General features: G+C 46.8%; 1 protein-coding gene across 1 annotated transcript; it reads right to left on the minus strand.

The window, feature by feature from the left end:
- Positions 1 to 5,985: 5,985 nt before the first annotated feature.
- Positions 5,986 to 10,528, minus strand: Polr2g (RNA polymerase II subunit G). Its single transcript, XM_090348675.1, has 8 exons — positions 10,391 to 10,528; positions 9,936 to 10,045; positions 8,530 to 8,689; positions 7,180 to 7,230; positions 7,005 to 7,070; positions 6,847 to 6,918; positions 6,616 to 6,649; positions 5,986 to 6,212 (listed from the first exon to the last, which is right to left on the minus strand). The coding sequence occupies exons 1-8, from the start codon at positions 10,400 to 10,402 to the stop codon at positions 6,199 to 6,201; spliced, it is 519 nt and encodes a 172-aa protein (XP_090204801.1). The 5' UTR covers positions 10,403 to 10,528; the 3' UTR covers positions 5,986 to 6,198.
- Positions 10,529 to 13,426: the final 2,898 nt, after the last annotated feature.

The raw sequence follows: 13,426 nt of genomic DNA on the forward strand, positions 1-13,426 counted from the left end.
CGGCGGCGAATCCACTCGCCCCGCTCACACTAATTCCCTCTCTCAAGGTCTAGGCCCCGCCCTTCTGGAGCGCAGCCAATAGGCAGTCGCCTTACAAACTTCCCGCCCAACGGGAAGCCTCACGCCAAGTGATTGGTTGTTGTGAACGTGCAGTAAAAGACCCCAGGGCGCCGATGATCACGTGATGCAATGATTGGCACTTCTTAAAGCAACAGCTCTTGCTAGTTCGGCGAGCAGGTGTGCGTGGTTTGGCATGCATTTAATAAGCATATTCTCAAGGGAAATTGGCTTCGTTGGCTTGATCTTGTCTGCTCCCCAGTTGCGATTGCAGTAAAGCTTTCAGACTTAACTTCCCTACTACAGCTACCTCTCCATCACACCTGCCACTTCTAGAGAGGACAGGTCTGCTTCCCTAGCCGGCCTGGGGGGAGGCAGGACCTTCTGACTGAGCAGAACTTCTTGTGAGACCTACGTCTGGCCCGGGCGCTGGTCCCTCACACCTCTAATCAGGAGGCTGAGATGTGAGGATTAAGGTTCAAAGCCAGCCCAGCAGAAAAGTCTGAAAGACTCATCTCTAATTAATCACCAGAAATCCGGAAGCGGAGCTGAGGCTTGAAGTGGTAGAGTGCTAGCCTTGGGTGAAAAAGCTCAGGGAAAGGACCCAGGCCTTCAGTTCAAGCCCCACGACCGACACACACACACACACACACACACAAATAAAAAGTATCCAAGGTCTTGGGCTGGGAGTTTGGCCTAGTGGTAGAGTGCTTGCCTAGCATACACGAAGACCCGGGTTCGATTCCTCAGTACCACATACTTAGAAAAAGCCAGAAGTGGTGCTGAGGCTCAAATGGTAGAGCACTAGCCTTGAGAAAAATCCAAGGACAGTGCTCAGGCCCTGAGCTTAAGCCCAGGACTGACAAAAAAAAAAAGTATCCAAGGTCAGGTCAGAGTCACTCTGACCACTTGTTATGAGCATGATGGATATAATAAATATGAAAATGGTATATGATAAATATATTGTGGAATGCTAAAATAGTGATATAATAATATGAGAAGAGTAGAGTAATTAAATGAAATACAGTAATGAAATGAAATGAAGAAATATATTGCCAATACAAACTTGTACCTAAAAGCTTATGGACATGGGAGCTAAACTATGATGTGAGGACCCATAATGACTGTAACCATAGGAACATAAGATGTAGTATCATAGGAGCCCAGACACCTGGGCAGAACAGATAGAGCAATAGCTAGAGTAAACACCCAGCACATCTCTGGACATCACTGGCCAAGGGTGTAACCAACCCAGACCAAGCAAGGACCAAGGCGTAACCAATCCGAATCAGGCAAGAAGTTTGGGCCGGAGGGGAGCAAGCCAAGGACTAATATAAGCAAAGGACCCAGAATGAGGGACGGCTCTTCTGCTAGCCTTAATGGAGACCTTGGTTCAAGGCCTGCAGAAGCTGCTCCTTATCAGAGAGAAGATCAAGGAGCTCCTGGTGCCCTGGAGCTCACACTGCAGCAGGACTGGGAGCTCCATCTAACACCTGATGGGCAGGCCCTGTTCGACTTTGGGACTAAGAGATGTGGAAGAGGTGAGTCCAGCGGGTGTGCTGGATAGGCAGATTAAGATTAGGCAAGTTAGGACTAGAAGATAGTAATTAGAATATAGTGTCAACTCTGCTAAGCTATGAAAAATCAATAAACTATGTTGCATCATATTACCTGCCTATTGGTGAATTACTTCGCCTGCACCACTGCTCTAGACACCAATGCCCCTGGTCTGGTCCTTGCACCATTTTAAGAAAGTTTTTGTGGACTTCACAGTAAACCCTAAGGGTTTTTAGCCTGTGTAATTATGCACACACACATTCACACACACCTAGTGTCACAGGTGCAGCACCTAGTCCAGTGCCTAGCAGCTAGCATCCCTCACAATATCTCAATATCTATCTATCTATCTATCTACCATCTATATCTATTTATTTTGCCAGTCCTGAGGGCCTGGGCACTGCCCTTGGGCTTTTTCTCAAGACTAGTGCTCTACCACTTGACCCACAGCGCCACTTCTGGCTTTCTTCTGTATGTGGTAGCGAGGATTTGAACCAGGACTTCATGCATGCAAGGCAAGCACTCTATCACTAAGCCACCTCCTGGCCCCCTCAAAATATTTATTGAATAAATCAGGTAAGTGTGAGCATAAAGCATCAGATAGCAAAGAAAGATAGTAACACATTTCCTAATTTCAGCATGCAAAGTATTGCCAGGAAGTTCTTGAGTTCTAGGCCAGCAAGACTACATAGCAATACTTCGTTTTAAAACCATAAAAAAAAATCAGCTGTTAATCTAGGATCCAGTTGCTTTTTTATGTTCCTGTTCCTATGCCATCCCCGCCCCCACCCCAGTGCTAGATACGGAACCCTTGGATGTTTGTTGGTCTGAGACAATGTCTCACTGTGTACTTCGAGCTAGCCTTGAACTTCTAAGAGGCCCACACTGCCCTGGAATGTCCAGTCTTTCTTCCTGCCTTTCCCTCCCAAGGCCTCGGACACCAAGGACACCTGGAATCCGATTTCTGACATTGCCTTTGGGCAATTTACTTGACTGTATCTGCCCTTCCTACAAGTACAAAAGAGGTGACAGGAACGCTGAGAGGGAAGGTTTTCAGGTTTCAGATTGGTATAGGCTAAATTAGAGACCATGTCTCAAAAAAAAAGTTATAATGTACTTGACAGAATAGAAGATTGAACTTTCACTAATATCAGAAAGCAATAATTTCCTTCATGTTCACCAAGGATGGGAAGTTTGCTTGGTGCATTATTATTTTTTGTTTTGTGATAGTCCTGGGGCTTGAACTCAGGGCCTAGGCTTTTTGGGTCAAGATTAAAATGGTACCACTTGAACAACAGCTCCACTTCTGGCTTTTGAAGTAATTATTTACAGATAATAGTCTTAAAATCTTTCCTGGCTGGGCACTGTGGCCCACACCTGTAATCTTAACTACTCAGGAGGCTGAGATCTGAGGAGCCAGGTTCAAAAACAGCCCAATAAACTACTCAGATAAAGCCAGAAGTGGCACTGTAACTCAAGTAGTAGAGCACTGGCCTTGAACAGAGGCTCATAGACAGCATCCGTGCCCTGAGTTCAAGTCCCAGGACTGGCAAAACATAAAACCTTTCCTAGCCAGGCTGGTTTCCAACCATGATCATATCTCAGTCTCCTGATAACTAGGACTTACTGAAATCAGCCATCAGTACCTGGTTAGAGCTACTACTATTATTTCCTTTATCACAGTGCTGGGGATCAAACAACCCAGGGCCTTGGACACACGGGGCAAATATTCTACCACTGAGATATACTCCTCACCCTTTTAATTTTAGTTCTAGAAGAGTTTTCTGTGGGGGAGAATGCCTGTTTACATCCTCCCACTTCCTCTTAGGGCCAGATGCTGCAGCTTGTTTAGAGAGAATCCTCTGGGACTGAATGATGAAAGCCAGATGAAGGTAACTAGGGTTGTCATGACAACTCACCTGCGGCAAAGACCCTGCTGAGTCTTTTTCAGCCATATTGACATTTGAAGTGGTTGGATGCTTTGGGACACTGGAGTATCCATCTACCTGTGCTTGAAAGGAAGGGGACAGCACAGCCTCCTCTGAGTCTGGCCATCAATTCAGCAGCATCTGTGGTGCAGACCAATCCCTTTGCTCAAGTTTATTGGTTTGGAGAGCCATTTGCAAGCTTTGAGGTAGGAGAGGCTGAATGAGGCACCCAGGGCCATTGAAATTATATGGAAACGGTATCCAGTCTTTAAGTAAGCAAGTGTGGCACTTACTTGTCTACTTTTTTTTTTTTTTGCCAGTCCTAGGGCTTGAACACAGGGCCTGGGTATTGTCCCTGAGCCTCTGTGCTCAAGACTAGTGCTCTAGCACTTGAACCACAGCACCACTTTTGGCTTTTTCTGAGTAGTTAGAAGTAAGCAGACTTTCCTGCCTGAGCCTGCTTTTTTTTTTTTTTTTTTTTGGTCGGTCATGGGACTTGAACTCTGGGCCTGAGAGTTGTCTCTGAGCTGTTCAGCTCAAGGCTACTACCCTATTCCTGGAGACACAACAAAGCCACTTCTAGCTTTCTAGTGGTTAATTGGAGATGAGTCTCAGACTTCTTAGTGCCCAGGCTGGCTTTGAATTGCAATCCTCAGATCTCAGCCGCCTGAGCAGCAAGGATTACAGGCGTGAGCCACTGGTGCCTGGCTTTTGCCTACACTTTTTTTTTTTTTTTGCCAGTCCTGTGCTTGAACTCATGGCCTGAGCACTGTCTGTGGGCTTCCTCAAGGCTAGAGCTCTACCCACTTGAGCCACAGCACCATTTCCAGCTTTTTAGTATGTATGTGGTAGGGAGGAATTGAACCCAGGTCTTTGTACATGCTAGGTAAACACTCTTCTATTAGGCCAAACTCCCGTCCCTTGGCTACAATATTTGTGGAGGCAGGAATGAGAGTCATGCCAAAAGACTGCATGCCTTTTAGAATAATTTTGGAATCAGTTTTTTTGTTTTGAGAAAAAGGAAGATGAGGAGGCAAAAAGTGGCTTGTGTGTTGGTATGTATGGACATGGGTCTAAAATCCCACTACAGTGCATGGTGGTAGCCTTGGTGCCACACCCTACCCCTGCTTCCTCCGCAGTACCTAGACTCAGTCTCCGTGAACTATCACTCTGCCCATCTTCTCTCCAGACTTGCTGTTCCTTCCCATGTCCCCCTACAGTTCACCCGAGAGTATTGGTTCATTTGGGGAAGAATTTTACTCCCTGAGACATGCTATTTAGGAAGCCTAGGAAAAGCCCTAAAGCCTATATAAACAACTCACTATACCATGAAATAGTACCTACAACCTAAGCATTTGTTCCAGTAAAATTTCATCAGTGGGCTGGAAGCATTACTGGCTCGCATCTATAATCCTAGCTACTCAGGAGGCTGAGATCTGAGGATTGAAGTTCAAAGCCAGCCCTAGCAGAAAAATCCCCAAGATCATTTCCAATTAATCACCAGAAAATCAGAAGTAGAGCTGTGACTCAAAGTGATAGAGCACTAACCTTGAGCAAAAGAGCTCAGGGACAGTACCCAGACCCTGAGTTCAAGCCCCAACACTGGCAAAAAAAAAAATAGTGATTGTTGCTGGCGCTTAAATTCAGGTTAACATGCTCTTGCTTATTTGTTTCTTTGTTTCACTCATGGCTGGTTCTCTACTACTTCAGCTTTCCTACACTTCTGGCTTTTTGGGGGTTGGGGGAATATGCTGACCTTGGTGCTTTAATTCATGGCCTAGATGCTGTCCCTTAAGGTGTGTGTGTGCGCTCAAGGACCGTGTTCTACCACTAGAGTCACAGATCCACTTCTGGCCTTTTTGGTATTCAATCAGAAATCAGTCTCAGCCGGGTGCAGTGACTCACATCTGTAATCCTAACTACTCAAGAGGCGGAGATCTGAGGGTTGAGGTTCAAAGCCAGCCTATGACATAAGACTTTTATCTCCAATTAACCACTAGAAAACAGGAAGTGGAGCTGTGGCTCAAGGCACAGCAGTAGGGCAGCAGCTTTAAACTGAAGAGCTCAGGGATAGCACCCAGGCCCTGAATTCAAACCCCATGACCAATTAAAAAAAAAAAAGGAAAGAAAGAAAGAAAGAAAGGAAATGAGTCACACAGGCTTCCCTGCTCTAGCTGGACATGTGGACATGAACCTTGATCCTAGATCTCCATCTCCTATGTAGCTAGGATTACAGGTGTAAACCACCTGTTGTTCATGATTGGAAAGAGAATCTCATCTCATGGGCATGTTTGTTTTTTTTTTTTTGAGTGGGGGAGTGGCTGGCTTTTAACCACAATCCTCCAGATCTTACCTTTCTGAGTAGCTACACAAGTTCCCACTGCCATTGTTTAAAAAGTTATTATTCCTAGCTGCCCCCCCCCAAGGGAAAGAAAATGAAACATTTCCATGAAAACCAAGGACATTTAATAATTAGAACAACACACAGTGGGCAGGTCTATAAGCTGTGACTAGCTGGAAGAAGTGCCAGATGTCTTTCTTGAGTCAAGGAACTTTGCTGTCAGTGAAAACAGCTAGAGTCAGCCTCTGGACCAAGTAGCAAGTATGACAGTCATACTTCCCCAGTGAGGATCAAAAAGGTCAGAGTAGTCCACGCTCAGCTCACAAGTCCTGGAGAAACAGGGAAAGCATTTCAGCGAGAGTCTGCTCAGGGGCAGCCACACGGATACTTCTCACCCCTAAGGCCACATGCCCTGAACTTTTTTTTTTTCTTTTTTGCCAGTCCTGGAGCTTAAACTCTGGGGTTTATGCACTGTCCTTGGGCTTTTTCCTCAAGGCTAGCACTCTGCCACCTGAGCCACAACACCACTTCTGGCTTTTCTATGTTTGTGGTACCCAGGAATCGAACCCAGGGCTTCCTGCATGCTAGGTAAGCACTGTACCACTAGGACAAACTCTCAGCTCTGCCCTGGACTTCTAAGCAGACAGAATGAGAACTGACTGGGGCATTAAATCCCACATCTTCCCTGTGCCCAGGCACAGCTGTGGCACCCATGATAAAGCAGGCACTTACCCAGATAGTCATCCATCAGGGAGCCAATAGCAAACTAGAGGAGGGAAAGTAAAAATGAAGAGAGGCCAAAGTAAGCACAGAAGAATCTTCCACCTGGCCAGCCCCAGGCCCTTAGCCACCCAGCCTTTCTTCCTCATAAAAGAGCACAGAACACCCAGGAACTGTGAGTGATAAGAAGTCAGTAGCTCTCAGCTCTGTCTGGTACAAAAAGGAAGGACACAAGAGACTCACAATGTCATTCTTGTCCACACGGGTCCCTACGATTTTCAAGCGAATCTCATCATCCTGTTGAATCACAATGTCCTAAGGAGAAGAGAACAGTGTTCTGGAATATCTGCAGGCCAGTATTTTTCCTCCTGCCTCTCCCAGAATGCTTCCTGCCCACTCACCTCATCCGTTGTCTTGTAACACGGTGGGTTGGAGTTAGGATCAAATTCCATCTCTGATGGGATAGACTGAAAGGAAAGATGAGATGGAGTCAGCGTTTTAAGTGATGGCTATTACATGAACTGGTCATGAGTGATGTCTCCAGTCCATGGCCCTACCTAGTGCATCCAAACTTACATGCCGGGAGATGAAGCAAGACATGGGCCCAATTTCAGTGAAAAGTCCAACCTAGGAGGAAAAATGAATACTCATCCTTCTGTTTTTGCCCCATACCCTCACCCTTTTAGGCTTGTAGGTTTACGTTACTCTGTGTGTGTGTGTGTGTGTGTGTGTGTGTGTGTGTGTGTGTGTGTGTGTGTGTGTGTGTGTGTTTCAATTCAGGGCCTCAAGCTCTTGCTTGGCCACTGAGCCACAGCTCTACCTCCAACTTTTATTTATTTGTTATTGTTTTTGCGAGTCCTGTGCTTGAGCGCAGGGCCTGGTCACTGTCCTTGAGCTTTCTCAAGGCTAGGACTCTACCACTTGAGTCATAACACCATTTCCAGCCTTTTCTGTATATATGGTACCAAAGAATTGAACCCAGGGCTTCATGCATACTAAGCAAGTATTCTACCACTAGGCCCTGGTCCTGGTCCAGTCTTCTGCCTTAAATTTTGGGATGGTTAGTTGAAGATAAGTATCTCAAGGGCTATCCTACCTGGGCTGGCTTTAAACCATGAATCTCTTCTGTTGAGTAGTTAGGATTAGAAGTGTAAACCTTTCTCTGTTTTTAACCTTTTAAAATTAAACAAATATAGTGTGGTTGTAAAACACTTAGGCTTATCTCCTATAATCTAGTTAGTCAGAAGGCTAAGATCTGAGAAATGTGCTTGAAGCCAGACCCAGCAGGAAAGTCCTTGAGACTCATCTCCAATTACCCACCAGAAAACTGAAAATGGTGCTATAGGGTCCACGGCTAGAGTGTTTGCCTTGAGCAGAAAAGCTTATGGACAGCATCCAGGTCCTGAGTTCAAGCTTAGGCTTAGGACTTGTTAATCCAAGTTTGTTATTCAAATGACGTTGGCCAAAATACATCCCTAAGCTTCAGCTTCTGGAAAGAAAGAAAGAAAGAAAGAAAGAAAGAAAGAAAGAAAGAAAGAAAGAAAGAAAGAAAGAAAAGAAAAGAAAAGAAAAGAAAAGAAAAGAAAAGAAAAGAAAAGAAAAGAAAAGGAAAGGAAAGGAAAGGAAAGGAAAGGGTGCTGGTGGATCATGTCTGTAATCCTAGCTACTCAGGAGGCTGAGATCTGAGGATGGAGGTTCAAAGCCAGCCCAAGCACTAAAATCCATGAGGCTCTTATCCCCAATTAACCACCAGAAATCTGGAAGTGGTGCTATGGTTCAAGTGGTAGAGCACTAGCCTTGAGCTGAAGAGCTCAGGGACAGCATCCAGGCCCAGAGTTCAAGTCCTATGATACACACACACACAGTCACAGTCACTGTGATTGATTAAATAGCAATAGCTCTTCACCCTGTGAATAAGCTTATTACCTTGTTCACCTGAGTGACCACAGCATCCACAACTTCGCCTTTAAAGGGCCGGAAAACAATGGCTTTGTACTTCACTGGATAAAGGACAAAGCCTCGGCCAGGTTGGATCACACCAGCACCAATGTTGTCGATGGTGGTGACAGCGATTACAAAGCCATACCTGTGAGGAAAAAGAAAAGGCAATGGATGTTGAGGAGCACTAGCCTGGAGCAATAAAAGCGCAAGGACAAAGCCTAGGCCCTCGGTTTAAGCACCAAGACTGGCAAAGAAGAAAACAACAACAACAACAACAAAAAAACACTTTGGGCTGGGAGTTTGGGCTAGTGGTGGAGTGCTTGCCTAGCATGCACAAAGCCAGGGTTTAACTCCTCAGTACCACATACATAGAAAAAGCCAAAAGTGGTGCTGTGACTCAAGTGGTAGAGCTCTAGCCTTGAGAAAGTCCAAGGAGAAGAAGCAGAAGCAGCAGCAACAGCAGCAGCATACTGTGTCTCATTTATGTGCTATGTCAGGCTCTTGACTCTACAGGGCATAAAACAAAATCACCAAAGGAACACAGACATAGGAACAATGATTAAACAATACAAAAGATGGGGACTGTAGCTCAGGGACCCTGGAGTCCATGCTCAGCACCACTAAAACAACCTTGAGCAAGTAAGCAGACTGCAAGTGCAAGAGGGCTGACCTCATCTAATCTTCTGTGTGGTGTGTCTGCAGCAGTAGTAAGCCTTAAACTTAAAATCTGAGTCTGTCCCTTAATTTTTCACGCAAGCCTGTCGCTTTACCATCTGAGTCACAGCTCTACTTCTGGCTTTTTGCTAGTTAAAAAGCTTTTTTGAAGGCTTTCAGAGTTTCCTGCCAGGGTTGGCTTCCAATAGCCTTAGCTCTCCACCTCATAAGTAGCTAGGATTGACTACAAACATAAGCCATGAGGGCCATACAGGATCTGAAAGTTTGGTAAACTGCCTGGACAACACAGCAAGACCTTGTCTCAAAACAACACAGCTAAGAATTTGGCATAGTGGTAGATTGCTTGACCATCATGCAGTAAGTCTAGGATTCAATTCCTTGGTATCTCTTACACAGAAAAAGCTGGAAGTGGCACTGTGGCTCAAGTGGTAGAGCTCCAGCTTTGAGAAAACCCAAGGACTGTGCCCAAGCCCTGAATTCAAGCCTCAGGACTAGCAAAACAGACCCATATACCACCACCACCACCACCACCATGTTTGTGGAATAAATGAAGTGTCCAATTATCAGCTAAGGAAAGAACGTCTTGTCATCCATTTTGCAGAGGGCATCATGGCATAGGATCCCAAAGTAGTGAGCGACCAGCTGCCTGGGACCCCGGGGAGGAGGGGAGGAAGGGTGGTTGCACAGAAGTGACAGGCAGGGAGGGTGACACTCACTTTCCGGTGCAGGTCCCCTCCACCTCGGTGAAGAGCTTTTGCTTCACGGTGTTGAGCAAGTTAGGGCCGAAGTAGCGCGGGTGCAGCAGGATTTCGTGCTCCAAGGAGATCTGCAGAGAACATGGATGGGGACCAGGTGAGACCCACCAAGGATCCGGTAGAGGGGTGACCCTCGCGTATAAATCAGAGCTCCGCAGGAGGCCGGAATCAGGGGGCAGCGGTTCAAAGCCAGGCTGGGGAGGGCGGTGCGTGAGATTCTCCAACTAACCACCCAAAAGCGGGAAATGAAGCTGTGGCTCAAGTGGTGGAGCGCCATCCCCGAGCAAAAAGTCACCCCCCAGAGACGGCGCCCAGATCCCGAGTTCGAGCCCCACGAGCGGCCGAAAGGAAAAGCGTCACTCGGCTCGGGAGAACCGCTTCGCAGCCCCCGCCCTCCCACACCGCGCGCGGCTTACGTGGTAAAACATCTTCCCGCGGAGGCTGGACCACGGAGCCGGCAACGCGGGGAGCTGCGGCTGGGCTCCCGAGCTCGACGGAACGCGCGCGCTGCCCACTCAGGGCCAAGATCCCGTCCGCGAATCCGATTGGACGTCGCTCGGCTGGGCGGCGCTGGGAGGCGGGCACTGGAGTTCCGCCCTAGGGCCCCACCCACCGGAAGTTTTCCCAGCTATCAATCTCCGTAGACGGAAGATTAACGATTTCTAGTACTGGAACCTGTAACGCTACCCTTCCCAGGTCGCAGATCCCGTCCGCGAATCCGATTGGCGGGCACTGGAGTTCTGCCCTAGGGCCCCACCCACCGGAAGTCCAGCTATCAATCTGCGTAGCGAGAAGATGAACGATTTCTAGTACTGGGCCTGTGAGTCTGATCCTCCTGCCCTGGACCGCTTGAGCCACGCTTAAAGTCTGGCGCTTTTAAATTTTTTTAAAATTGTTATTATAAAGGTGATGTACAGAGGGTGACAGTTACATAAGCCAGGTTCAGACTGACTTTTTTTCCCCTCCCGGTTGTGGGGTTTGAACCCAGGGCCTTGGCCCTGTCCCTGAGCCGCTCCTGGCCCAAGGCTAGGGCTACAGCCACTGGAGCCACAGCCCCACTTCCGGCTTTTCCTGAGTGGTTTATTGGAATGAGAGTCTCTTGGGGACTTTCTACCTGTGCTCAGCCTCCCAAGTAGCTAAGATTACAGGCATGAGCCTGCCAGACGGACTTTGTTTTTGGTCTTTTTTGGTACTGGGGATCCAACCCAGGACGTTGCACTTGGCTAGGCAAGCACTTTGCCCCTGAGCTACATCCCAGACCCAGGCTGACTTTTTGCTGGTTATTTTAGCGATGGAATCCCATGGACTTTTCTGTTCAGGCTGACTTCAAGCTAGGACCCTCCAAATCTCACCCTCTGGAGTAGCTAGGATTATTGATCCTGGGACTTGGAACTCAGGGTTTGGCACTTCCCCAGAGTTCTTTTTTTGGGGGGTTATGGAACTTGAGCTCTTCAGCTCAAGGCTACTGCCCTACCCCTGGAACCACTGCGCCACTTCCTATTTCCTAGTAGTTAATTGGATATAGGAGTCTTCTTGGACTTTAGTGCCTTGGCTGGCTTTGAACTGTGATCCTCAGCTTTCAGCCTCCTGAGTAACTAGGATTACAGGCCTGAGCCAATGTGCCCGGCTGCCCCTGAGCTTTCTTGATCAAGAGTAGTACTAAAACAGTTGAGCTATACAGCTCCATTTCTGGTATTTTGCTGGTTAATTGGAAATAATCTCATGAACTTACCTAACCAGGCTGGCCTCAAACCATGATCCATAGATCTTCTCCTGGGATGAGCTCCAGAGCCTGGCTGTGAGTTTGGTTATAGGAGTAAGCTTCAGGTGCCTAGCTTCAGTTTTCATTTTTTGTATTTCTGGAAAGCCCAAAACATGTTAGATCCTTGGTATGTTTCATTCCTGTACTCCAACCTCCAGGGTGAAATGAGGGCTGGAGGTTGAGCCAAATTTTAATCAATAATCAATGATTTAATCCTCTCAGTGCAATGAGACCTCCTTAAGCACTGATAAATGATAAATTCAGGAAGATGGTGTGTCTGAAGATGACATTGAGGCATTTAGGTCCACAGAGCATAAATTTCGGGAACATGCTCAGACAAGTTCTTTACAGTGTTCTGCACAAGCTCTGTTTGGGCAGCATGAACTTAGATGTCTCAGTGGTTTTTTTGTTTGGTTGGTTGGTTGTTTTTTGTTTTTTTTTTTTTACCAGTCCTGGGGCTTGAACTCAAGGCCTGAGCACTGTCCTTGGGCTTTTTCCTCAAGGCTAGTGCTCTGTCCTTTGAGCCACAACACCACTTCCAGCTTTTCTTTTTTTGTCAGTCATGGGGCTTGGGTGCTGTCCCTGAGCTCTTCAGCTCAAGGCTACCATTCTACCCCTTGAACCACAACATTTTCTGAGGATTAATTGGAGATAAGAATCTCATGGACTTTTCTTTTTATCTTTTTTCTTTTTTTGCCAGTCCTGGGGCTTGAACTCAGGGCCTAAGCACTGTCCTTGGGCTTTCTCAAGGCTAGAGCTCTACCACTTGAGCAACAGCACCACTTCTGGAATTTTCTATGTATATGGTACCAAGGAATCAAACCCAGGTCTTCATGCATGCTAGGTAAGCACTCTACCACTAGGCCAAACTCCCAGTCCTCTTTTTTCTTTCTCTTTCTTTCTTTTTCTTTCTTTCTTTCTTTCTTTCTTTCTTTCTTTCTTTCTTTCTTTCTTTCTTTCTTCTTCTTCTTCTTCTTCTTCTTCTTCTTCTTCTTCTTCTTCTTCTTCTTCTTCTTCTTCTTCTTCTTCTCATTTATTTTTGCCAGTCCTGGGCTTGAACTCAGGGCCTGGACACTGTCTTGGACACTTTTTGCTCAAGGCTACTGTTCTGCCACTTGAGCCACAGTGCCACTTCTGGCTTTTTCTAAGTATGTGGTACCAAGGAATCGAACCCAGGGCTTTGTGCATGCTAGATGAGCACTCTACCTCTAGGCTATGCTCCCTGCCCTCACACACTTTTTAGTGCCCAGGCTGGCTTTGAACGGCGATCCTCAGATCTTACCCTACTGAGTAGCTAGGATTACAGGCATAAGTCACTGCACCTGGCTCACTTCAGGCTTTTCTATGTATGTGGTACCGAGGAATCAAACCCAGGTCTTTGTGAGAGGTAGGTAAGCATGCCTCAGTTTTACATCCACTTACAGGTTTTCTCTTCAGTCCTGCACATAAGTACTTCCCCTTTACACATCAAGACCCAGTTCTCAGAAATTGCTCCTTGTGCCGGGCGTGGTGGCTCACACCTGTAATCTTAGCTATTCTGGAGGCTGAGATCTGAGGATCAAGGTTCAAAGCCAGCCCAAGGCACAAGAGGACCTGAGACTTTTCTCTCCAATTAACCTCTAGAAAAAGAGAAGTGGGGTCCGGGAGTTTGGCCTAGAGGTAGAGTGCTTGCCTAGGATGAACAAAGACC

This window comes from Megascapheus bottae, chromosome 16, assembly GCF_031878675.1.
Source record: "Megascapheus bottae isolate mThoBot1 chromosome 16, mThoBot2.hap1, whole genome shotgun sequence".
Lineage (NCBI taxonomy): Eukaryota > Metazoa > Chordata > Mammalia > Rodentia > Geomyidae > Megascapheus > Megascapheus bottae.